The 26,956-nt window shown below is 38.3% G+C and overlaps 5 protein-coding genes and 2 long non-coding RNA genes across 8 annotated transcripts in view; all 7 read left to right on the top strand.

Moving 5' to 3' along the window:
• The window catches only part of LOC112574123, a 142,479-nt gene that overhangs the window by 48,711 nt on the left and 66,812 nt on the right, over positions 1 to 26,956 (top strand). The gene's annotated exons all lie outside the window — the stretch shown is intronic.
• LOC112574141 lies at positions 7,094 to 13,690 on the top strand. The gene is made up of 2 exons (XR_003101365.1): positions 7,094 to 7,180; positions 13,117 to 13,690. It is a non-coding gene; the product is annotated as an uncharacterized LOC112574141 (long non-coding RNA).
• On the top strand, positions 7,413 to 9,397 carry LOC112574131. The gene is made up of 2 exons (XR_003101353.1): positions 7,413 to 7,844; positions 8,274 to 9,397. It is a non-coding gene; the product is annotated as an uncharacterized LOC112574131 (long non-coding RNA).
• On the top strand, positions 11,809 to 13,690 carry LOC112574112 (BTB/POZ domain-containing protein At1g21780-like). Its single transcript, XM_025254985.1, has 2 exons — positions 11,809 to 12,245; positions 12,675 to 13,690. Exons 1-2 carry the CDS (start codon positions 11,954 to 11,956, stop codon positions 12,995 to 12,997), a joined length of 615 nt encoding a protein of 204 aa, XP_025110770.1. The 5' UTR covers positions 11,809 to 11,953; the 3' UTR covers positions 12,998 to 13,690.
• LOC112574113 overlaps positions 14,864 to 26,956 on the top strand; it is a 103,863-nt gene continuing 91,770 nt past the window's right edge. Inside the window, exons 1-2 of one of the 2 annotated variants that reach the window (XR_003101346.1) lie at positions 14,864 to 15,296; positions 15,728 to 16,858. Coding sequence is in view for 1 of the 2 variants with exons in the window: in XM_025254987.1 (XP_025110772.1) it covers positions 15,005 to 15,296 (292 nt within the window). In the remaining variant the exon portion in view is untranslated. Of the gene's footprint in view, positions 15,297 to 15,727; positions 16,859 to 26,956 lie in introns of those variants that run through there. The other variant, XM_025254987.1, reaches the window with a different exon arrangement.
• LOC112574098 (BTB/POZ domain-containing protein Y57A10B.3-like) lies at positions 18,342 to 20,200 on the top strand. Its single transcript, XM_025254962.1, has 2 exons — positions 18,342 to 18,896; positions 19,390 to 20,200. The coding sequence occupies exons 1-2, from the start codon at positions 18,473 to 18,475 to the stop codon at positions 19,710 to 19,712; spliced, it is 747 nt and encodes a 248-aa protein (XP_025110747.1). The 5' UTR covers positions 18,342 to 18,472; the 3' UTR covers positions 19,713 to 20,200.
• On the top strand, positions 21,227 to 25,186 carry LOC112574100 (ARMADILLO BTB ARABIDOPSIS PROTEIN 1-like). Its single transcript, XM_025254965.1, has 3 exons — positions 21,227 to 21,613; positions 22,589 to 22,685; positions 23,401 to 25,186. Exons 1-3 carry the CDS (start codon positions 21,262 to 21,264, stop codon positions 23,627 to 23,629), a joined length of 678 nt encoding a protein of 225 aa, XP_025110750.1. The 5' UTR covers positions 21,227 to 21,261; the 3' UTR covers positions 23,630 to 25,186.

A 26,956-nucleotide genomic window follows, 5' to 3' on the forward strand; every position in this document is an offset into this window, starting at 1 on the left:
AAGCAAAAGATAAACAAGTTATTTACAACAAAGAATTTGTCACAAATGCCTGACCCCCACCTCCAAAAAAAGAAAAAAGTCATTACAATCTTCAAAAACAACTTATCATATACATATACAAGCAGAAAATATACATGGTTTTAACATTATTTACAACCAAGAATTTGAGTCTATCGCTCTAATACTAAGGCTACTACTGCCTACTGCGCTAATCCCGTACCTACTACATCTGCCAACCCCGACTCTGGTTCCCGATCTCCTCTATAAGTCACGGCGCCCTGTCAAGTCGTAAAAACGGACAGAAAGGTTTCCCCCACTGTCCGCTTTCACTGAGCCCCGCCCACTTATAATTACCTGGCCTGGAATCCGGCCCTCTACACTGATAACAGTGGTTTTTGTTAATTTTGTGAATTTTCTTCTTCCAAATGAACTCAAAGGCTCACTGACTAATTTTCTTAAGAATATTCTTACCAGGACAGGGAAGAGTAATAAATAGATGAGTAAATAAAGACAGTATAAGGGATTTGAATACAGCGTTTCTCCCTATTGGTGTGAGATCTCTCGCCTTCCATTCCATCATAATCCTGTGCATTTTAGTAAAATTCTTTTGGTAGTTAATATTTATCACAGCTTCAAGGTCTAGAGAAAAAGTAATACCAAGAACTGTAAATGTTTCGGGATTCCATTGAATTTTAATTGAGTCATATAGCGTGTCAAGCAGCCTCGATTAATACCAATCCAAATTGCAGCAGTTTTATCAAAGTTAATATTGAGACCTGAAAACAGAGCAAACTTCTCCAATTCCCAAACAGTTGCTTCAAAAGATTCTTTAGATCCATCAAGAAACAATGACATGTCATCAGCAAATTGTGACACTAGGAATGATTTGCTTCCCACAACTATACCTTTATAATCAGGCATTATCTCTAAGTAGAATGGAGAGAATTTCCGCACATATATAAGGAAGATATATGCGAAAGAGGATCGCCCTGTCTGCAACCTCGTTCTATACGAAAACGTCGAGAGACAGCCATTTACAATAAGGCAAGATTCTGCATCTTTATAAAATACATGTACCCACCGTAAAATCTGGTCCAAAATTAAACAGTCTAAGGGCTGAATAATGAGTGTGCAATGGAATCGAAAGCTTTCTCAAAGTCCACTAGCAGTAGCAAACCTGGCTTCCGCTGTAACTGAGTATAGTATAATATATCATATACTAGTCTAATATTATCTGCAGTCGATCTTCCTTGCATAAAACCTCTCTGATCCTCGTGAATAATAGATGGCATAACTCGCTTTATTCTCTGAGCTATACAGGCTGAGGCAATTTTATATGACACATTTAATAAAGAGATTGGGCACCAATTTTTTAACAGATGTTTGGGTTTGTCTCCTTTTGGTATTAGTGTTATAACCCCCTGTCTCTGTGTTACAGATAAACTGCCCATTTTGAACCCCTCATTTAATGATCTTATCAGAAATATTCCTAAATCTTTCCAAAAGAATTTGAAGAACTCTACTGGGAAACCATCATTTCCAGGGCTTTTATCATTCTTCATTTCTCTAAATTTCTTTAAATTCTAAACTGCACGAATTCTTACTACTTAGAATTGAGTGTGCTTTCTTTCCCCCCTCCCATGTACTCGCATCAAGAAAAAGTACGCAGCCGTAAATAAAGGTAGCGCTTATGCACAGCAAAAAGCTCACCGACGTAAACATAGATGCACAGTGGGACCTTTATGTCATCCCTTTTTGTAACAGTATACATCATCGACATCAATACATCTGTGAATACCGCTCATGGCAAAATGCTTTGGCCTTGCTGCACCACCGTGCCAGCTTTTTTGTTTGTTGTTACATGTTGTTGCTCTGTACTTTGTTACTTTTTACTTTCGGAAGAGGAAACAGTCCAGTTATGACTCTTTGGGCAGTCTAGTTTGTTTGTTTGGTTTTTTTTTCCTAATTAAAAATAATGGATAAGTTAACTATATGTTCTATGAATCGTCGAGGCTTGGGAGACCCGAATAAAAGAGATGATATTCTCCATTTCCTTAAAGAAAAAAATACAACGTATACTGTATTCAAGAAACTCATTTTACTAAAAAAATAGAACATATTGTCAAAGCAAAATGGGGATATGATGTTTACTTTAATTCTCACAGTTCAAACGCTAAGGGTCTGGCAATATTAATCAATAATAACTTCGAATACAAATACAAAGATCTATACAATGATCCAGCTGGAAACTTTATGATTTTAAAAGTGGCATTGATGACTCTGATTATCTGCTAGTTAACCTTCATGGCCCAAATACTGATAGTCCAGCTTATTACAGTGAACTTAAAGAAAAGCTGCATAATCGAGAAAAAGTCTATGTCATCATGACTGGTGATTGGAACCTGGTGTTAAACCCAACTCTTGATTATTGCAACTATAAAAGAATAAATAATCCCAATTCGAGGAAAATAGTAAAAAACATTATTGAAGAGTTTAATCTAGTTGATATTTGGAGAGAGATGCATTCTGAGACTAAAGGTTTCACTTGGCGGAAGAGACACCCACTACAACAGGCTAGGTTAGACTTCTTTCTGATATCAGAAACATTAGCCGGGGAAGTTACTTCAGCAAAAATAGAACCATCTTATAGATCTGACCATTCCCCTATAATGATATCACTTCAGCTAGGAAAAAATCATGGAAAATGCAAGACATTCTGGAAGTTTAATAAATCCCTTCTTAAAGATGAGGAGTACATACAATTAGCCAAGAAGGTTATTAGCGAGACTAGAGAACAATATGCAGCTTTACCATATTGTCGTGAATCACTGGACTCCATTTCTCCTTCTGATCTTCACCTCCAAATAAGTGATCAACTTTTTTTTTGAAATGTTACTTTTACAGATTAGGGGAGCCAGTATAGCTTATGCATCTGCCAAAAAGAAGAAGCAGATTACAAGAGAGAAAGAGCTAAAACAACAAATAAGTAACATAGAAGAAAACATGACTGAAGACTCCACATTACAGCTTGTAGCACTGCAAAATGAACTACAGAATATTAGGGAACATAGAGTTGAAGGATTGAGGATACGATCGAAAGCAAAATGGATTTTCGAAGGAGAAAAAAATTCTAAATACTTTTGTAATTTAGAGAAAAGACATTTTGTAAGTAAATTAATGAAGACAATAGAGAAAGAAAATGGGGAAATCCTTTGCGATCAAAAACTGATTACAGAAGAATGTGATGATGATGATGATGATGGCGATGGCGATTTGTAATGCGCAGGTATCCATTCCGAAGAATGCTCATTGCGCAGAAAAAAGAACAAATGAAGAACAAAAAAGTGAACAAATATATAAAACACCAGGAAAAGTAAAAAATGGACAGAAGTGTTTCTTGGTAGTTTAAGACTGGCTTGAAAGAAACAGATGGGTTTTCAGTTTCTTGCGGAACGTGGTTGGTGAGGTGATGGTGGAGAGTGACGATGGCAGAGCATTCCACAGCTTAGGCGCCGCATTTTTGAAGGCCCTGGCTCCAGTGCGCTTCTTGTTGGTGTCTTCCATTGCAGGGAGACAGAAGCGTGACAGGGAGCCTGAGCGCAGGCTACGTGACGGCTGGTACGGAGGAACTATTTCCTGCAAATAGTCAGGAGCAGTTTTAGACATGCAGGACTGGGCAATGAAAAGTACTTTGTGATCAATACGCTTGTTCATTGGGAGCCAATGAAGGCTCTGTAGGATCAGGGTGATGTGCTCAGTGGACGACTTTGCACGGGTGACAATCCTGGCAGCTGTGTTTTGAACTCTTTGGAGCCGATCCAACTGAGTAGCAGGTATACCCCACAATGCACTGTTACAATAGTCCAATCGTGATGTGATGGTAGCCACAGCAAGTCAGTTTGCAGCAGCTTGAGTCAGAATGGACCGTAGTCTACCTAAAGTCCTCAAAAAGTAGTAGGACTTAGCCACAACAGAACTGACATGGTTGCACATGGAGAGCTCTGCATCAATAAACAGCCCTAGGTCCCGTACACAGTCAGCAAAGGCTATGGAGGCATCACCGACCTGAACGGCACTAATGCCAATCTGCTCCCGTCTGGCCATGGGGCCACACAGTAACGCTTCTGTCTTGTCGTCATTGAGTTTAAGACGATTCCTGGTCATCCACGCCTTCACCGCAACACAACAAGATTCAAGTCGTTGAAGCGCAACCCTAGCCACTGCCGGGTCGGGGGGGAAACTGCTCAGAATCTGTGTATCGTCCGCAAAGAACTGACGTCCCATCTGAAAGCGTTCAACGACCCGTCCAAGCTGTGAAACATATAGCGAAAATAATAATGGACCCAAAACGGAGCCGTGTGGTACGCCACACACCAGAGGAACTGCCTCAGAGCTTGCGGAGCCGACAATCACTCTCTGAGATCTCTCGGCAAGATAGGAGGCAATCCACTGCAGTGCAGCGCCCTGGATACCAGCCTCTGACGACAATCTCTGGAGCAGCAGGCGGTGGTTGATGGTGTCAAACGCACTACTCAGGTCAAGTAATACCAACAGCACTAAGTTGCCAGAGTTGACACTACAAAGAATGTCATTTGTCACACGAAGAAGAGCAGTTTCTGTGCTGAAGCCAGGACGATACGCTGACTGAAATTTATCTAGGCAGCCATAATTAATAAAATGGGTCATAAGCTGCTCTGCAACCACCCTCTCCAGTAGCTTGGAAATATATGATAAATTTGACACTGGACGATAGTTTTTACAGTCGGAGGGATCCAGGTTCGTTTTTTTCAACAAGGGCTTCACAAAAGCCTGTTTAAAACACCGTGGAACACATCCTGCTCTCAAACTGGCATTAATAATGTCCAAGATGACAGGAAATAAAATGTCCAGAAGTTGAAGAATAAATTTAGTTGGTACAGGATCCAAGGCACATGAAGTTTTAGTTGATCTCGCTACAAGTTTCCTCAAGTAACTCTCATCAATACACGTGAAAGAAGTCAGCGGAACACCAGCAAATGGCACAGAATAATCTGCCTCACACTCTGGCAACTCACAAGCTGCACTCTCAAGTCCAGCACTAATCTCCTTTATCTTATTAACAAAGAAGGAAGACAGCTGATCAGCAGCTGACTTGACGTCCACCTCAGAAAGACCGGACTAGTTCCGTTCTTACCCAACAATCTGTTCACAATGTCAAAAATCTTTCTGGGATTTCCACTCGCAGCCTCTAGCTGCTCTTGCACGAATAGCGACTTAGCCTTTTTTACAGCACAAACATATTTATTTCTGGCTAACTTATACAGCTGTCTGTCAATCTCAAGTTTAGTCTTCCTCCACTTTTTCTCTGCCAGCCGTCTCTGTTTCTTGGCTTCACTCACCCCCTCACAAAACCACGCACAATCTGGTCTATCTACAACAATTTTGCTGACTGCAGGCGCATGCTTATCAAGCAGCTCTAGTAAAGTCTGATTGTATAACTCTGGTAACTCATTAACATCTGTGGGAGGATCTAATAACAACTTTGACTGATGCAGGTCTTCTCTGAAAGCGTTCAGGTCAACCTTCAAATTTCTACACAAAACAGATGTCTTTCTACGCCTTGGTCGAGAAAGATCAGTCACCAAGGACTGCACAAAATGGTCTGAAATCAAAAAATCCTCGACAACAGCTGACTTGACCAGTGACTCTGATGGCGCACGAGTGATAACCCAGTCAAGAATGTGTCCAAGTCTATGAGTTGGTTTATCAATCAGCTGACAAAGACCACGGCTATCTAAAGCCTCAATCAACCGCTTCACATCACTATCTTGAGGTCTATCAAAGTGAAAATTTACATCCCCAAAATAAGAATTTTCTCCTTTGTGAGTAAACTGTCCAGCAGCATATTAAATTCCTCATGAAACAGAGAATCGGAAAGCTGATTCTTTTTCGATGGAGGAGGTCTATACAAACAAATGATCTCTAATGTCTGCTTGGATAATGTCAGTCTTGCTGTTATGTACTCAAAGGACCTGTACTGTGTTTGTCTCTTCAACACTGTAAATTTCAAATGTACTTTAAATAAAACTCCAACTCCACCCCCACTCCTACCACTCCTGGGATTTTGTGCAAATGTATAGCCCTGTGGTGTAAGGTCTTTGATTACTGATTCATCACCTATCTCTTTTAACCATGTCTCTGACAAGAAAAATACATCAAAGTCATTATCCAACACTAAATCATGAATGTCCACAGCCTTGTTGCAGACTGACTGCACATTTAAGTGACCAACACATAGACTTGTCACGTTTTTCGTTTCTGTTGAAAGTCCCCCGCTCTCTGACAAAGGAAAATTTTCATTAAAATTGAGGTCACCGTTCTGTTTCCCACCATTTGCACCTCGATTGGTGCTGAGGTGTAGTAGTGGTGGAGATTTACATTTGTCATTTAGACCGTATTTCCTCAGCCGGCACTGAACTCCTCCTCTCCTACCTCTCTTTCGCTTTTTTTTCTGATGGACGGTCGAGTCTTGAGGTCGGATAATAGTACTACTGGCAAATTTCACTGTAAAGTTTAGTATATGTTTCAAGAATCAACACTAGTTAGTCTTTTAACTTAAGATGCCCTGCTATTGTAACTTGTCACACAGAATCTTATATTTTCGCTGTTGGACATCACTACCTTTAGAAAATGTGTAACTTCAGCGGGGTTTTATTTAACAGGAACAGAAATGTAAATAAAGAATATTTTTGTACAGTTGAAACTCTTCGTGACCTTCTTCAACTCGCGGATAAGTATGGTGTGCAGCAGGTCTTTCACAACTGCCGAACATACTTCGACAGACGCATAAATTGCAAGCATCAAGACATGAAGATTGATGAAACTTTACTCTTCCTTGGGATAGTCGAAGAGTGGAGCAAAGAATACGATCAACGAAGTTCGTTTAGATCAGCTCTAATTGAAAAGGCAAGTAAAGCAGAAACGTGTCATTTGAGAAAAAAGCAAATATTTTTCTTCTCTACCTTCTACAGCTCAAAGAGACATCCGCATGTCTCGTCTTGAGACAGCCGAAAGAAAATATAAATTATAAGTCCTAGAGCTAAACAATTGACTAGTATGATTGAAACTACTGATGGCTTTTCCTTGTAATCCTTTGTGATGAGCTTTTGTGTCAGACACATCTTATAAACACCCACATAAGGTTTTCTGTCGATAGATTATTACTAATATTCATTCGTTCCTTCGTGGGGTCCATGCCGACCAATCATAATCTCTGTACCGTGTAGTCGGCATGGCTCCCACCTTAATTGGCCGCAGTCGCCATAGTTACGCCTCGTCAACTTTCCCTACGTCAAAACACATCGAATGACGTCAAATAATCCGCGTGGGAATTGCGTCAGCATTCGCGTGACTGCTCTCCCCTGGTATAACAGACAACAAATAATTAGAATTAACAGATCTATGAGGCACATCAGTCGCCTTCAGACTTCACAGAAGTTTCCGTCGGGGCTCGAAGTGTTGTGCACTCTTATTTAGGACTCTTGTTAAACAAACCTCATTTTCTCTACAAACAATGCAGTGTTCTAGTAATAAAAAGGAATGTTATATTTCTATGATTGAAAAAAGAACTTCCAAATATGAGCAAAAGGATGATCTTTCGGACATCGTTCTGGTAGTAGAGGACAAGAAGCTTCACGTCAATAAAGCCTTGTTGATGATACATTCCAATGTGTTTAAGACAATGTTCACCGGATCCTTCATTGAAAAGGATTTATCAGAGATTCCACTTCCAGGAAAGAAAGTGGATTTAATGGTGGAGCTATTGGACCATATCCATCCCGGAGACACTACTGGCAACTTTAACAGTAAGGTTTAGTACATGTTTCAAGCATCAACACTAGTTAGTCCTTTAACTTAAGATGCTATTGCGTCACACAGAATCTTATATTTGCTGTTTGGCAGGAGCCTTTGTAATCTTCATCTTTAGTCCATGGTTACATTTTAACAAATTGATTTTAATAGATTATCACATTTTCAATACTTTATTTCAATATAAAAAACAGGAAAGCTGATAATGAATTACAGTATATAACGTACAAAGCACAGTACATACATCATTGTATTAGTCATCTGTAATGTCCTGTAAACTACACCTTTTAACATTACTTTAGAATGCTTCGAATTTGTTGACTATTTTCAAAGTTTCTTGACATCACTACCTTTAGCAAACGTGTAATTTCAGTGTGGATTTTTAAACAAGAACAGACATGTAAATAAATAATATTTTTCTACAGCTGAAACTCTACGTGAACTTCTCCAACTCGCCGATGAGTATGGTGTCCAGCAGGTCTTTCACAACTGCCGAGCATACTTCGACAGACGCATAAATTGCAAGAATCAAGACATGAAGATTAGTGAAATTTTACTCTTCCTTGGGATAGTCGAAGAGTGGAGCAACGAATACGATCAACTAAGTTCGTTCAGATCTTATTTAATTAGAAAGGCAAGTAGAATACAAATGGGTCTTTTGAAAATTAACAAATATTATTCTTCTCTACCTGCTACAACTCAAAGAGACATCCTCATGCGTCATCTTGATAGAGTCGAAAGAATTTAAGAAGTATAAGACCTAGAGTTAAACAATTGGCTAGTAGGATTGAAACTACTGATGGCTTTTCATTGTAATCCTTTGTGATGAGCCTTTGTGTCAGACACATCTTATAAACACCCACATAAGGTTTTCTGTGAAACATTTAGGACGATTCAGAGTTCTGTGAGTCCATCTCAGCATTGATGACAATTACTTTTGTAACAAGATCATAACATATATCGATCGATTATCATTAATATTCATCAATTGGAGTAGTTCACGCTGTGTGAGATTAGTTTGATGTTACACGGGGTACAATTAATCTCATTAGACTTCATGCCAGCAGTCTACACAAAAGTTATATCGGACCATTCCTATGATAAACTATAGCACATGTTGGACGATACTTTATATTAACTGAAACTATTTTGATAGTAAATATATTTTGAAATTTTTATCTAGAGATTCTGTGTATCATCAGTTTATAGATAAACAGATTTTGCTCCAAGGAACTTACTCTTGCACGGCACACTACAGTTAGTAACTGAATTTCTAGCCAAGTACTTTTTGTTATTAATATTTTTCCCAAACTGTCTGCTACTCAGTATTTAGCAACATTGAATGCTCAAATTGCCAACTATTATGTTGCACTAACACTTAATCTTACGGAAGACATCGTTTATATGAGTAGTTTGTGTAGTGGAAGTGATCAAAGCGATGTGTAACTATGTCTGAGAGTAATATACCGTAAGTAACACATTAGTAAGTTTACATTTGTTTTCATTCTCATCTATTCTAATAGTAAATAAAGGTGACTACTTAACTTGCAGTGATTGGGTTCCTTCTACGCTAGTTCTCATAATTTTTGTTTTATTCTATTTTGTGATTAATATGCGAAAATCATTTGTTTGTGTTTGTGTTTGTGTGTGTGTGTGAACTATATCAATGTTTAGTCTTTCAGCTTTTCTACAAGGCCATGGAACCTTTAGAGACATTCAATGACAACATGTCTCATTCACGGTGTTTGTTAGTAGACTGCCTCTCCATCTGATGACAGACCGCCAAAGACAGAGCTAACGTTTATTCCTTACTGGTCTCAACGCGCAGACACACTGTCAGTCATGTGACTATGTTTAAGAAATACAAATAGCATCACACAAGCACCTTGCCAAACTCGCTCACTCTCTCACTCAACCATAAGTCGAGCTAAAAGTGAATATTTGATGTAGATCTCCCTTTGCTGTCAACCCGTGACCTAATATTTATGAATAGTCCGTGTTTCCATGTTGCTGTGGGAGGGGGGAGCAGTGGAGTGAGTAAGTAGTGTGGGTGGGTTGCCACACGTGTACGCACTGCGCATGTCGGAGCCTCCATAGCAACAGCCTGTACTAACGGGCCAACGATCGGAAGGTCGGAAAAAAAATTGTCAACTTTAGTTACATGGCGCAGATACTGTCAAAATCCATCAAATCGAATAACGGTCAACTGTTAATGCAAAGTTGGAAATGTGTATCGCACTTGTGGCATCGCTTGTATTAATGTCATGCATTTTCACCATTTTGTATTTGTGCATTTATGATAAACTACATTCAATCAGCAAAGACGTTAGTACACAACATCAGACACAGAAGCATATTAAACACAGCATCGCATTGCTGGCAAATGTTTCGGCCCACTATGGCTCTACCTTTTTTATTTTGATCATTTATTTACAAAATTTTATTATGTGCATTTGTTATTCTCACTTTTAACTACCTGATACTTCCTGTATACCTAACAGAATACTTTTCTGTAGATGAAACTCTTGTGGACAGTCTTCAGCCTTTAGACGAGTATCGGGTACATCATGTGTTTGCAGATTGTAAACAGAACATCGTCAAGCAAGTGATTGTGGATGTTAACTACATACTGATCACTTTCTTTTTTGTCTGAATCTGAATATTATGGATTATACATTTGATAAGAGAGAAGTTACTGCGGACAGCATTATACAAAGGACATAAAGAATTAAAAGAGTTGCCGCTTATTCTCAATCTCGCCTCGGAAGACATCTTAATGTAGTGTTTATAGACGATAGAAAGATTCTGCCTCTTTCTTCAGATAGAAAATTGTTTCGTGCATGCTGTGAATACTGCTCAGAGTAGTGAGCTTGCGTGTTTGGTGGGAGATTCCGCTGTACACATTATTATTTACGTTATGGGGTATTAAAATCTTCTCGTACTCTCAACCACAAATACGCGCACACACATGCATGAAGGCGCGCGTGCACAGGTCTCCTCACACAGACAGTCGACCTCGTCCAAAGGCAGCAGCGGGTTCATTGTGGATTCGGTGAACATCTCTCAGGTGACGGCGACCTGGATCAAATCAAATCAAATTCAAATCAAATCAGACTTTATTGTCTTTAGACGATACCCAAGACAGAAATTTTTCTTTGCTCACAAGGGCAGGCATACATACTCAGACATTTACACACACAGGTAGGAGTAAAGATACAGGTAGGTTGGATCTCCGTCAAATGGTCAATGGTATTCCAATCTTATATTTCTTGTATATATTAATAAAAAAAAAATGCGTTGGCATTGCAGAATGCAACGAAAACGTCTGAACTGCATTTTCTTCATCCTCCTAGTACTAGTTTCTGTCAACAACAGGTACTGTAATACGGTTTTTAAAGATATGTACTTGCAACCTTGAACTTGGATATCATTGGCTAGGTGAATCCGCTGGGCTAACAATAGCTCACGATGACGCGGGGTTTCCCCTGCTACCAACACTATTTCCCGCACAGCGCCTCTCCACGAACGTTGCATAGCAACGCGTTCTAAGAACTCGCAGGACTTGTTTACTAGTCGACAGGAGCCTGTGCGAGTCCCACAAACGCGAACTTGTTGTAATAGAGCGAACCATTGCAACCTCTTTTCAATCTTTTTATTCAAAGCGACTGCATGTCACTGTTTCGTCTCTGTACAAATTCGTCGTTTTTCTCAGACAAAAGAAATGGAAAAAGCTCCTAAAACGAGACTTGAAACTAAATATAGCAACATGTTTACAGATGTCTATCCATGCCGACCAATCAGAATCTCTGTACCGTGTAGTCGGCATGGCTCCAACCTCAATCGGCCGTAGTTACGCCTGGTCAACTTTTCCTACGTCAAAACACATCGAATGACGTCAAATAATCCGCGTGGGGATTGCGTCAGCATTCGTGTGACTGCTCTCCCCTGGTATAACAGACAACAAATAATTAGAATTAACAGATCTCTGAAGCACATCAGTCGCCTTCAGACTTCACAGAAGTTTCCGTCGGGGCTCGAACTGTTGTGCACTCTTATTTAGGACTCTTGTGTGGTTGTTAAACAAACCTCATTTTCTCTACAAAGAATGTTGTTTTCAAGTGATGAAGAGGAATGTTGTATTACTACGATTGAAAAAAGACCTTCCAAATATGAGCAAAAGGATGATTTATCGGACATCGTTCTGGTAGTAGAGGACAAGAAGCTTCACGTCAATAAAGCCTTGTTGATGATACATTCCAATGTGTTTAAGACAATGTTCACCGGATCCTTCATTGAAAAGGATTTACAAGAGATTAAACTTCCAGGAAAGAAAGTGGATTTAATGGTGGAACTATTGGACCATATCCATCCCGGGTGCACTACTGAAAAATTTCACGGTAAGGTTTAGTACATGTTTCAAACATCAACACTAGTTAGTCTTTTAACTTAAGATGCTATTGCGTCACACAGAATCTTATATTTGCTGTTGGGCAGCAGCCTTGGTAATCTTCATCTTTAGTCCATGGTAACAATTTAACAAATTGATTTTAATAGATTATCACATTTTCAATACTTTATTTCAATATAAAAAACAGGAAAGCTGATAAAGAATTACAGTATATAACGTACAAAGCACAGTACACACAGCATTGTATTAGTCATCTGTAATGTCCTGTAAACTACACCTTTTAACATTACTTTAGAATGCTTCGAATTTGTTGACTATTTTCAAAGTTTCTTGACATCACTACCTTTAGCAAATGTGTAATTTCAGTGGGGATTTTTAAACAAGAACAGACATCTAAATAAATAATATTTTTCTACAGCTGAAACTCTACGTGAACTTCTCCAACTCGCCGATGAGTATGGTGTCCAGCAGGTTTTTCACAACTGCCGAGTATACTTCGACAGACGCATAAATTGCAAGCATCAAGACATGAAGATTGATGAAATTTTACTCTTCCTTGGGATAGTCGAAGAGTGGAGCAACGAATACGATCAACTACGTTCGTTCAGATTTGATTTAATTAGAAAGGCAAGTAGAGTAGAAATTGGTCTTGTGATAGAAAGCAAATATTATTCTTCTCTACCTGCTACAACTCAAAGAGACATCATCATGCGTCGTCTTGAGAGAGTCGAAAGAATTTAAGAAGTATAAGACCTAGAGTTAAACAATTGGCTAGTAGGATTGAAACTACTGATGGCTTTTCATTGTAATCCTTTGTGATGAGCTTTTGTGTCAGACACATCTTATAACACCCACATAAGGTTTTCTGTGAAACATTTAGGACGATTCAGAGTTCTGTGAGTCCATCTCAGGATTGATGATAATTACTTTTGTAACAAGATCATAAAATAAAACACAAAAGTTATATCGGACATTCCTATAATAAACGATAGCACATGTTGGACAATATTTTATAGTAACTGAAACTATTTTGATACTAAATATAATTTGAAATTTCATCTTGAGATTCTGTGTATCGTCAGTTTATAGATAAACAGATTTTGCTCAGTTTACATCCAAGGAACCTACTCTTGCAGAGCACACTACACTTAGTAACTGAATTTCTAGCCAAATACTTTTTTATTAACATTTTTCCCAAACTGTCTGCTACTCAGTATTTAGTAGCATTGCGAGTTCAAATCGCCAACTATTATGTTGCACTAACACTAAATCTTAAGGAAGATAGTGTTTATATGAGTAGTTTGTAGTGGAAGTGATCAAAGCGATGTGTAACTATATCTGAGAGTAATATACCGCAAGTAACCCATAAGTAAGTTTACATTTGTTTTCATTCTCATCCATTCAAAAAGCAAATAAAGGTATATACTTAACTTGCAATGATTGGGTTTGTTCTACGCTAGTTCTCATAATTTTTGTTTTATTCTATTTTATGATTAATATGCGAAAATCATCTGATGGTGTGTGTGAGTGTGTTTGTATGTGTGTGTACGTGTGTGTGAACTATATCAATGTATAGTCTTTCAGCTTTTCTACAAGTTCATGGAACCTTTAGAGACAATTAATGACTACATGTCTCATTCACGGTCTTTGTTAGTAGACTGCCTCTCCATCTGATGACAGACCGCCAAAGACAGAGCAAACGTTTATTCCTTACTGGTCTCAACGCGCAGACACACTGTCAATCATGTGACTATGTTTAAGAAATACAAATAGCATCACACAAGCACCTTGCCAAACTCGCTCACTCTCTCACTCAACCCTATGTCGGACTAAAAGTGAATATTTTATGTAGATCTCCTTTTGCTGTTAACCCGTGACCTAATATTTATTAATAGTCTGGGTTTCCATGGTGTTGCGGGAGGGGGAGCAGTAGAGTAAGCTAGTGTGGGTGGGTGGCCACAGGTGTAGGCACTGCGCATGTCAGAGCGTCCCTAGCGACAGCCTGTACTAACGGACCAGGGATCGGAAGGTCGGAAAAAATTGTCAACCTTCAGTTATGAGGCGCAGATGCTGTCAAAATCCATCAAATCGGATAACGGTCAACTGCTAATTCAGTAGTTTGAAATGTGTATCGTACTTGTGGCATCGCTGGTATTAATATCACGCAGTTTCACCATTTTGTATTTGTGTCTTTATGACACACTACATTCGAACAGCAAAGACGATCCTACAAAACATTTGGCGTACGTTAACAATGTCGTGCTATACTTCGGAGGTCTTACTCCTTAAGCTGCTCTTCTCTCTTTGTCCAGGGAACGTTCGTTTTCCTAACATAACTTTCCCCTCTACTTCTTTTGACCAATCAGGCCATTAGCAACTAGGTAACTAGGACGACTGCTTAGCGATCCTTCGTGGGGTCCATGCCGACCAATCCTAATCTCTGTACCGTGTAGTCGGCATGCCTCCCACCGTAATTGGCCGCAGTCGCCGTAGTTACGCCTCGTCAACTTTTCCTACGTCAAAACACATCGAATGACGTCAAATAATCCGCGTGGGAATTGCGTCAGCATTCGCGTGACTGCTCTCCCCTGGTATAACAGACAACAAATCATTAGAATTAACAGATCTATGAGGCACATCAGTCACCTGCAGACTTCACAGAAGTTTCCGTCGGGGCTCGAAGTGTTGTGCACTCTTATTTAGGACTCTTGTGTGGTTGTTAAACAAACCTCATTTTCTCTACAAAGAATGTTATTTTCTAGTGATGAAGAGAAATGTTATATTACTATGATTGAAAAAAGAACTTCCAAATATGAGGAAAAGGATAATTTTTCGGACATCGTTCTGGTGGTAGAAAACAAAAAGCTTCATGTAAATAAAACTTTGCTAATGATGCATTCACCTGTGTTCATGACCATGTTCACGGCCAGGTTCATTGAAAAGGATTTATCAGAGATTCCACTTCCAGGAAAGAAAGTGAATTTAATGGTGGAGCTATTGGACCAAATCCATCCCGGGTACACTAATGAAAAATTTCACGGTAAGGTTTAGTACATGTTTCAAACATCAACACTAGTTAGTCCTTTAACTTAAGATGCTATTGCGTCACGCAGAATCTTATATTTGCTGTTGGGCAGCAGCCTTGGTAATCTTCATCTTTAGTCCATGGTAACAATTTAAAAATTGATTTTAATAGATTATCACATTTTCAATACTTTATTTCAATATAAAAAAAACAGGAAAGCTGATAATGAATTACAGTATATAACGTACAAAGCACAGTACACACAGCATTGTATTAGTCATCGGTAATGTCCTGTAAACTACACCTTTTAACATTACTTTAGAATGCTTCGAATTTGTTGACTATTTTCAAAGTTTCTTGACATCACTACCTTTAGCAAATGTGTAATTTCAGTGGATATTTTTAAACAAGAACAGACATGTAAATAAAGAATATTTTTTCTACAGCTGAAACTCTACGTGAACTTCTTCAACTCGCCGATGAGTATGGTGTGCAACAGGTCTTTCACAACTGCCTAGCCCACTTCGACAGACGCATAAATTGCAAGCATCATGCCATGAAGATTGATGAAATTTTACTCTTCCTTGGGATAGTCGAAGAGTGGAGCAACGAATACGATCAACTAAGTTCGTTTAGATCGGCTCTAATTGAAAGGGCAAGTAAAGTAGGAACGTGTCATTTGAAAAAAAGCAAATATTTTTCTTCTGTATCTACTACAGCGCAAAGAGACATCCTCATGTGTCGTCTTGAGACAGCCGAAAGGAAATATAAACTAAAGATCTAGAGTTAAACAATTGACTAGTATGATTGAAACTACTGATGGCTTTTCATTGTAATCCTTTGTGATGAGCCTTTGTGTCAGACACATCTTATAAACACCCACATAAGATTTTCTGTGAAACATTTAGGACGATTCAGAGTTCTGTGAGTCAATCTCAGGATTCATTACGATTACTTTTGTAACAAAAGCATAAAATGTATCGATAGATCATTACTAATATTCATCAATTGGAATAGTTTGCGCTGTTTATATGTGAGATTAGTTTGATGTTACACGGGGTACAATTAATCTCATTAGACTTCATGCCAGCAGTCTACACAAAAGTTATATCGGACATTCCTATATTGAACGATAGCACATGTTAGACGATATTTTATATTAACTGAAACTATTTTGATAGTAAATATATTTTTAAATTTCATCTAGAGATTCTGTGTATCGTCAGTTTGCAGATAAACAGATTTTGGTCAGGTTACATCCAAGGAACCTACACTTGCACAGCACACTACAGTTAGTAACTCAATTTCTAGCCAAATACTTTTTTACTATTATTTTTGCCAGACTGTCTGCTACTCAGTATTTAGTAGCATTGCGTGTTCAAATTGCCAACTATTATGTTGCACTAACACTAAATCTTACGGAAGACATCGTTTATATGAGTAGTTTGTGTAGTGGAAGTGATCAAAGCTATGTGTAACTATGTCTGAGAGTAATATACCGCAAGTAACCCATAAGTAAGTTTACATTTAATTTCATTCTCATCTATTCTAATAGCAAATAAAGGTGTGTACTTAACTTTCAAATTCACTTGTGGCATCGCTGGTATTAATGTCACGTGGTTTCACCATTTGGTATTTGTGTCTTTATGACACACTATATTCGAGCAGCAAAGACGAGCGTACAAAACATCAGACACAGAAGCATAGTAAACACAGCATCTCCATGCTGGCAAATCTTACGGCTCACTCTCGCTTTTTACATTATGGAGGGTTCAAATCTTCTCGTACTCTCAACCACAAATACGCACACACATGCATGAAGGCGCGCGTGCACAGGTCTCCTCACACAGACAGTCGACCTCGTCCAAAGGCAGCAGCGGGTTCATTGTGGATTCGGTGAACATCTGTCAGATGACGGCGACCTCGATATCCTTGGCTAGGTGCCAATAAATAATCCCGTTAAGTTAAAGGTAAGCGTTACAATATATGAAAGGCGCATTCAACGGTCACACGAACCCAAATGTATCAGTATGAACAGCACCAACACCCAGTGTCCTCCAGCCACGTGTACTCCTTTGAGACGTAGTTGTCACTAATGATCAGACTACACTCACTGTTAATGAAAGCATTATGAATTTTCATTCATTAAGTGGTTGTCGTACCTGGCGAAGTCTACCCGATGGACCGTTTCACATGAACCCACGCTTGCATTGTGGACCTCCTAATCTGTTACCTGTTCGCAGGACCAACAGACTGAGGCTGTCTTTCGTTGTTTCGTCCGTGTGACTTCTGAATATTACTGAGTGCTAATGAAAATGCATAAATAGGTAGACAGGGAGGTTAATAATAATAATAGGATCTGGCTCAAGGTGCACGAGCACATGACTTCTTGTAATAGACTTCTTGTGTATCAAATGCACCTTTATACACAAACATATCTTCACACGCACGCGCACATAATGTCGAAACCAGAGTACCCTGAGAAAACAACCATCAGCCCTTCATGTATCACATTCAACAAGAAGTAGGTCGGATCCGATATGACACTCACGAGTCACGACACCCGATTCTCACTGTCGTGGTAACAGGAACGTTAGCCTGCGCCATCTACCCCAGAGGTTTGTCTTCATGCATGTATAGATGTTGTAGATACAGAAAGCAGTCTCAGTATAGTGACCTCTATTATGTTTCTGGGGCTAACGTGAATGCGTTTTTAGTTTTTGTTTTGTTGTCTTGTTTTGTTTTGTTGAAGTACGCAGCCCTGCACATATTGTAAACACATATGTTGATAAAGATGTTCATTCAAGGGTATTGTATCTTAAGGTCTTTGATGAACATGTACTCAGATGCATTAGGACGACACATGTCTTAAAATCCTTTCTATTTTATTCCTTGCGATGCGTTGTCGCTTCTCTCGGGTGGATGAGTAATCGTTGAGTGTGTGTGTGTGACCTACCTGGGAGTGCTGGATGGTTGGATCCCGCGAGTGACACTTGAAACGAATAACCTCATTCCTTCCTTGACTGCGAGCTGGTGGTTTGGCGCCAAGTCGACTTTTACGGGATTCCCCTCAGCTCCCCACCTTAGTCCTTCATTGTCCAACGCTTAGTAGAAAGTACCCGGCCCTGTGAACAGTAACCTAGAGTTGTGCAAGTCTGTCCCCTCATTGGGTGTCTTCATCTTTCAGTTTTATGGATAGATATACACTTTTACAAAGAACGGAAGAAGACTCCGATTCTGCCAATGATGACAAAGAAGATGAGAGCGACGAAGAGAAGGACGATGTAGAAGAAACGGAAAAAGACTCCGATTCTGACGATGGTGAAAACGAAGATGACAGCGACGAAGAGAAGGACGATGCAGAGGAATTTTCTTCCAAGAACCGATTTGAAAAAAGAGACAAAACTTCCGACATCATCCTTGTGGTAGAGGGACGGAAACTTCACGTCAGTAAATCTCTTCTGATGATTCACTCGCCTGTGTTCCATGCGATGTTTACAGGTGACTTCAAGGAACAAAATTTAAAAGAGATCCCACTGGAAACAAAGAAATATGCTACCATGGTAAATCTCTTGGAGCAAATTTACCCTGGGCAAGGATTTGAGTTGATGACAGGTGAGGTTAAGTACTGAAAAATGGTGTGCTTGTGTATGGTAAGAAAGGTGAGGTTTAGTACTGAGAAATCTATGTCTATATATATGTAAAGAGGGGAAAGAGAGAAAATATGAGAGTGAGACCACGCGGTTGAAAGAGAAAAAAAATCAAAAAGTAAGGCAAAATAATACAACGGTTCGAGAAAGGATGCAGTGATTCTGGAATTAGAGTACCTCTCCATACTTTTCTTGAATGTTTAAAGTAATTTATTACCCTTATGGCAATCTCATACATGAAAACCTACTTTTATATATGTTACCTTAGTCAAAGTCCAGTAGCAGAACTATGACAGCATAAAGCCTCAGAGGACAGTGGCTAGATTACATACTATCTGTTTGTTTATGTAATAGGAGTTAAATTATCTTTGGGATGATACAAGAAATAATAAATAAATACAAATATATGTAAGAAATAATATAATAGATCCCATAAAGTAAAATATTTCTGTTTTCAGACAACACCCTTGAGGACCTCCTTGAACTGGCAGATGAATATCAAGTAGAACATGTGTTTACAAACTGTAAGATATACATTGAAAAACAGGTGGAGGATTTAAGTAATGTACCTACCACTGACAAAACTCTATTGTATCTCAAGATAGTGGACCAGTATGACAAGTACGAGCAGCTACATTCACTGAGAGAGCAACTGGTCAGGCGTGCAAGTCGCAGACCAGTCAGTAGACTACAGAAGAGTAGACACTACTCTTCTCTGCCTCCTACAGTTCTGAAAGATGTTTTCTTGCGTCGTCTTCAGAAGCTGGAAAAAAGATCGTGAAATTGTGAAATGTATCAAAGAGATGTACAGATAAAACCAACAAGAAACTTGCAATTCGTCGTTTATATTCACCTTCATAGAGTTTATATTCACCTTACCAGTGTTTATGTTCCCATTTCTTATATTGTAACCGCATTTACACATTCAACTATCATTGACTCTATCTGATTTTCTTATAATGTTTCTTTTTGTATATTTTTATTATACATATTTTGCTACAGTTTTGAGTGCACTTCTTTAAGATAAAGGCCAAAACAGAAAATGTTTCTGCCTTATTGTCTTATTAATAACTAATTAGCTTTGTGGTTGGTTCTCTTTCTCGATATTTTGTTGTCTTAGCTTTAAGTTTAAAACCGTTGTAAAATTTCTAGTATCTTAAATGCTTATTATTTTCAAAACACCTATTTTGATAATTGTTTAGCTTTACTTTTTCGTGAAAGTGCACAGGTATATAGCGCTAACCTAGCCATGCCTATGAATAAATTTGAACAGTCTGTTTTCGTCCATCAATTTTCTGCAAGGAGTCTATGTTGCTGTTAATACTGTGAAAAGGCAATCTTCAGGCGCACAACCCATTCCAACAATAAGAGATATGCCATGATCACTTTAACACTCAGTCTGTCATTCACCAGAAATTCACAAAAATCTTAATTCCACTCACAGCTCTTTATTTTTTGTTTAACGAAACACAGATGTGAACTGACTGTAATGCACCTCTTTACTTTTCACGTACATTTATACTCTGTTCGACGATTAAACGAGACAAGCTCTTGGCTGGAAGCCACAGGGCTGGGAGACCAGACAAACATGGAGGAGATCGGTCCAGGGCGAGACGGAGGCAGCTGGGGCGACATGGACCCAACTGTGGAGGGACGCCCCGCCCAACGCCACACCGCGCTTCACCGCGAGCCAGCGACACGGCCTGTCGCTCTCAGGTAACACCAACACAGGCAAATGAACAGAGTAATTTAAAGGGCAATGTAAGTCAAAATATATTTTATTTAAACATGGACAATAATTTTGAAGTATTGTTTGAAACAAAAAAACTGCTTGCTTACAATCGAATCTCAAACACCGCCGGGCTTATGAGGACTGTTTTTTTTCCTTGGAAATTTTTTTTTTTTTAAACTTGCCTCAGAGGTACACTTTAGTGAAAAAATAAAGGGCGGGGCAGTTAAGACGCAACAGCTTCAAGCGCATTCTCTCTCAGTGTAATTCTGGTTAACACACATCTATGACACAATCCTGATATCCATGGTGTCATGGTGTCAGAAACACATTTAGAAGTGTGTAACCCTGTTATCACTTCTAAGTCCATGGCGCCATTCGACAAAGCAGCAAGACGGTATCCACGTGTCACCTAGGAGCTATTTCGAAAGAATGATTATTAGTAAACAATTCTTTTTAAACACTATTTTTTCTTATAGAATGAAGAACGCAATATCCCCCTTAGCAACTTGTGACTTGCCTTGCCATTTAAAAGGCATTTTTTCCAGGAAAGGCAGATGACAAATGTTTTCTGGGAAAATATCTATATATTCTGTCCTGCATGAAAAAAGTAGAAAATCCTCTCGTGGCATTCCCTCGTTTCGTGCTTCTCTCACTCTCCAATATATCAGCAATGGAAGGAATCTCGGCGAAACAGCAATGGCCTCAAATTTCGAAGAACCGATTTCAAGTACGGGACGAATTTTCCGACGTCGCTTTTGTTGTCCAGGGCCAGAGGCTGTATGTTAGCAAAACTGTGATGATGATGCATTCACCAGTCTTCCAGAAAATGTTTACAGCCGATTTCAGAGAAAAAAACCTGCAGGAGATCCCTCTTCCACAAAAGAGATATGAAGTTGTCGTAAACTTTCTGGAGCAACTGTACCCTGGAGAAGGTGTCGATTTAATCAAAGGTAAGCTCCCTTTTTTAAGCTCGTAAAATGAGTATACATGAATTGTTGTTTTGACTTGATAAGCTTTGGCGAGTCCGCGAGGTTTGAATTATATTTCAGGCTGCTCCTGGTTCTTCGTCGTGGTGAAACCCATGCCAATGAAATGCTTAATGTCGTCTCATTTTAACCTACTGCTTGTATAACGCTCATTTGATAGTCAGGTCACTGACCGAATCTCCTAGAAAAATTTTGGGCAGCCACTCGGTGAAAACGGGTTGTGTTGTGTGGATCTGAAGATAAATAGTGCTGGAAATGTTGAATGAAACATTTCCTTCAGTACAAACGTTTTTTTTTTTTTCTGACAACAATCCAAACCAGTTTCAGATGATACAAATTAAAACTAAGAAATATGTGCAAAAGCATGATTCAGCAATTCAATGAGAAAGCAATAATCTGTTTTGAAACAGTATGTATTAAATCAGAAAATATACGCGATAATTAGGAACAAGAATCAGAATTAGAACATTTAAAGAGTAACAGCAAGAACAACGAAATGTTTATCATACTTTGTCCCTCATCATTAATTACCAAGAGGCTGCTGAATGGCCTTTATTATATGGTTGTACTTTCACTTAAGCGTTTCTGAGAAAGAGACGTTTCTAGCAGACTGTCTCGATCCAAAAACACGTGTACAGTTAGGTTGACATAATATATCTGCATATCACGACTTCTTAGAGGTTGATGTTAAATGGTGAAATGACTTATGATGAGAGGCATTGTAGATAAGACGATGCTGCAGGTACTGCGTGTAAATTTGTCTTTATTCAAACAAAAATGAGGATGCATGTAATTCACCCGCCACTGACAAAACTCTTATCTCAAGATAGGGCTAGGCCAGGGTTAACAACTGGTCAAGCATACAAGTCCCACTTTTAAATTCTTTATTTTTGTAGATGCTTGATGATAATAAACTGACTGATAAATCTTTCCTTTTAGATGAAACCCTTGATGACCTTCTTCAACTGGCAGAAGAGTACCAAGCAGAGCAGGTCTTTATAAACTGCAAACAGTTCATCGCCAAGCAGCTACAGAGGCAAAGATTTCAATTTGTTCTTTCAGTAGGAATGTGTTTATGCACCTACATCTTTTTTTTTCTTACACTGTAGGCTGCTAAGGGCGGTAGAAATATTGGAGAAGGCCGTATCTGATCTGAAGTCTTTTTAAAATATGTTTATTGCATAAGCAAGTTTGAATTAATAGGCAAATATTATGTGTATGGTAATTCTAATAGCTACTTTGCATTAACAAATTCCTAGGTAATGAGGTAAAGCTTTTTGCATTGGTACATGATGCCTATTTCTGGAATCCTTTTTGTCTGCTAAAAATTTTCAACTCTTGTGCCTGTGTTCTATGTATGATCTGTTACATGTTTTCTCAACTCTAGATTTTTTTTATAGTGTTACTCTACTTTGATCATTTTTATATGCTTACAATGATCAGGTTATAAATTCTTAAACTCCCCTACTTTTTATACAGAGATCAACATTTTTACTGTACCTCTCCTAGGTTTTGTTATTTCTCTTTAATTACGGTGATGTATTTATGTCTATGAATTATTTAAATGAAGGATTTTTAAAGTTTTGACTTTTCTTATAATATCTATTTTTACCATAAATATTTTTGAAGGTTGAGATTATTATCATCTTGTTGTTCCAAAGCTCTTTCGAAGGTTTCGGAAACGTGTTGATACTTCATAGGAGTTTATGTTTATTTATAGTATTTTGAAGTTTTCTTTCTTTCTTGTTTAGGATGACGCGTGGAATTGGGCTATTTTCTGTACAGGACACTGACAGACGTTTGTTTTATCTAGAACTCGCTCAACGGTACCAAAAGCTAAGTTCATTAAGAGAGAATCTTATTGCTATGGTAAGTCAGATTCAACTGAAAGACTTGCAACAGAGCGAACGGTTCTCAGCCTTATCTGTAGAGCTTCAGAGAGACATCTTAATGCAACGTGTTAAGATATTCGAGGGATGAGAGATCAACATTTTGGTAAACATAGCCATATTTTTTAAATATGATGTGCAGTGAGTTCAAATTAGTTTATAAGACTGTGTTGTGGATCCATCTACATAATTGTGTTGTTAGTGCCTTTAATCTATAGAATTATTTCTGCACTTAGTGAGACTAAATGTCAGCAGTATCTTAGACTCTCTTTCTTGTAAACATTTCATCTTAACATATGTAAGTACAGAAGTTTTTGTGCTGGTAAAATGTATGCACAAGTAAACCATGTCTTTTTATAGTATTGTTACTCTCATTTTCAAGGTGGTTAGCATTTAGACTTCAAATTGTAAATAAAGGCTTTATGGGTAAATAAAGTCTGTGTGACAGAATTAATGAAGCAGGTTAAGGAGAGTGAGGAGGAAGGACCACTTTCTCTTGATGCAAGTCACATTCCAGCCGCCAAGAAACTTTCTGACATTGTTCCACTTCCCAAAAAAGAAAAGCACAATAGCATCGACCTCTCTTGTAATGATTCCAAGATTCCAATTTTTATTGAGTAGACCTGCGGCCATTTCAAGGGGAACAACATCAGTCATCATCATTTACACTTTCATAAACTGTAGTGTGGAAAATAAACATACAATTAACTTTTAATAGTATAAATATATAAGATATACAGCAACATCATTATTTTACATCCAAAAATGAACAGTAATTGAGATTGATTTTGTACACATAAACTAAATAAAAAAGGCAGAATTCAACTAGGGCAAATGAAAATCTACTATGTAAGATTTGAGATTAAGAAGTAGGCGTTTCAATATGTATAAGATTGATTCTTTTTTTTATTACTTTGAAAGCATAGTAAGGTTGTGAGGATTTAAGAAAATAACTACACATCTGAAAACTGCTGTACATAGAATCCAGTAATAATAATCTCAAGACCAGTTATTCTCAAATTCTATACACACATATATATACATGCACTTCAAAATGCAACATTTGTGAATATAACTACTCTCTCTATATAATATAGGTTTTTCTTAACACCACTTTTGTACATATTCACCTTCCATTCTACACACACCTCTTGTAATGAAAACTCTGGAAACAAATGTCAAAAATCTTATCCTAACATCTAAAGGTAGCAAATTAGACCTACTGTAATTTGAGGTGTTCAAAATGCCAGATTGTTCATTTTGACTACACTGTATAAAAACCTGGAAAAGCCAAAAGCACATGCAAGATTGCTTTTTGCATATTTTAATTCTGCATTGAATCCAGTACAACTATAGGTTTGAGACTGATTTTAACTTTGCACATCTACTGGTTCTATGGATATTGGATATTTTTGGCTCACTGACAGCTCCTTCTGCAGTCCAGCTGTTCAACCACAGATGAATTGTCGGCTGTGTGTGCACATTGGTGTGTGATGTTCTACCTGTACATCAAGACTGAAGACTGTGTTTTTGTTTTGCTATGATACATCAGTTGTCTATTTTTATCATATAACTAGCACTTTGATAACTGAGCTCGCTTCCCAAGTTATAATTGCCCACTGAGATTAATAAAGTTTGACATTTGTCATATTCCTTTGACTATAAATATTAATGCAAGACATTGTGTCCCTAAATCTGGGTCACTTCCCTTCAAGTTGCATGCCTCAAACATCCTGATGCACAAAAATAGGTCAAACATCTTGATAGGATATACTTACTGAGCATGTGTTCCCAGACCTCTTATTGGCAAAGGCCTTCAAACTGTCCTGAAGTCTGTAGTACTGACCTCTTTCTGTGCATGGAGATGTAAATGTGTTTATGATGTCCCCACGCGTCTGTCTCTCACTGATTGGACTGGATGAGAACAGATTTGATATTCTTGATGGATTGGGATGAACAGATGAATGAATATAGAATGATGATTGAAGCTGTCTGTGTCATTTAGGGAAAGAAAAAACCTGAATTTTTCTGGAATCTATGTCCTGGTGGAAAAAGGCATCCGTTTAAAAGTATGCAGCAAACAGAAACATGAGGCAAAAACAATCAGCTAAAGAAACAAAAAAATCTTAAGAGGAAACAAAACACAACATAAAGTCAAATTGATAATGAATAAAAAATAATAAATGCATCGTTTCCAGACTAATTCTTTCCCGTCGCTGAGATTACATACTGAAGTTTCCACACTGCCATTTATATATTTATATGTACAATACTTACACTTCATATATAAAGGTACACCTCCAAGCACGGACTGAGCTGTGCATTTAAATTAGGCATCGCATTATCTCACTTTGATAACTGACTTAGAGTACTAACACTTTCAACAGTGTTGATACACCAGTTGTACCTTTGTTTATGGAAATTTGATGTATATATAGCAATCAGCTGACTCATAATAAAAACTGCGAAAATAGTGTCACATATTTTCTGAATCTTATCTTTTTATATAACATCTGTACTAAAGAAACTGCATACCACTTTATTTATTTAATACCAATGACTTACGCTGATTCACCCCGGAAATTGCACCAGGGAGTAGAGTTCGTGACCCCTGACCTTCGTTGTATGACCAGCACACAAAGTCGTGACACCAGTTGGTTATAACGCAACCACAACAAAAATACATAAAGTGACTATGAGTCTGTATGCTCGTTTAATCGTTGTACGAAGATATATTCGTTCATCTGTTATTGTTACTGATACACAAGTATCTGATTTGGAGACGCCATATTTTGGAACAAGCCGTATAGTAATAAGAGGATTCGGTTGATTCAAAATATTAAATAACGGTAATACAGTAGAAATATTCGTGAAAATATGGATAATGTTGTGTTATTGGTTTGTGGGTATTAGAGGTGGCACTCATTAAACTGTCCAGTTAGAAAACACACAAGAGACCGCTTCATGTCGGCTCCCGCCCAAGTATATTTAAATCTCCTAACCGGAACTAAACCTTTTACGGATTGTTCATTTTGGGAATAGGGCCAACACTTGCCTTATGTCACATCTCCCTTTCTTTAAAATGGACATTGTTTCAATATAACTTAATTAACATTAATTTTAATATTCTTGAATTTCCTATTCAAGTCTATGTGCGTTTGATTCGAGTCAATCATTTACAAGTCAAGTCTCTGTGGGATCTTGATGGTGCGACCACTCTTGGTAGTCTTGACAGGCTGATCTGGAGGAGCGATGACTTTGGACGCTGACACCTTCCTGGTTGCGGCTCCTGGACATGGCTCTGGATTGGTAACAGGAATGTCTGGATCATCTGAGTGTGTATCAGACAAGGGGTCGAGATCCTCTTCGGACTTTGGGTTTGTTGGAATAAGGGACGACAGAGTCTTTGGGATAGGTC

This window comes from Pomacea canaliculata, linkage group LG10, assembly GCF_003073045.1.
Source record: "Pomacea canaliculata isolate SZHN2017 linkage group LG10, ASM307304v1, whole genome shotgun sequence".
NCBI classification, from domain to species: domain Eukaryota; kingdom Metazoa; phylum Mollusca; class Gastropoda; order Architaenioglossa; family Ampullariidae; genus Pomacea; species Pomacea canaliculata.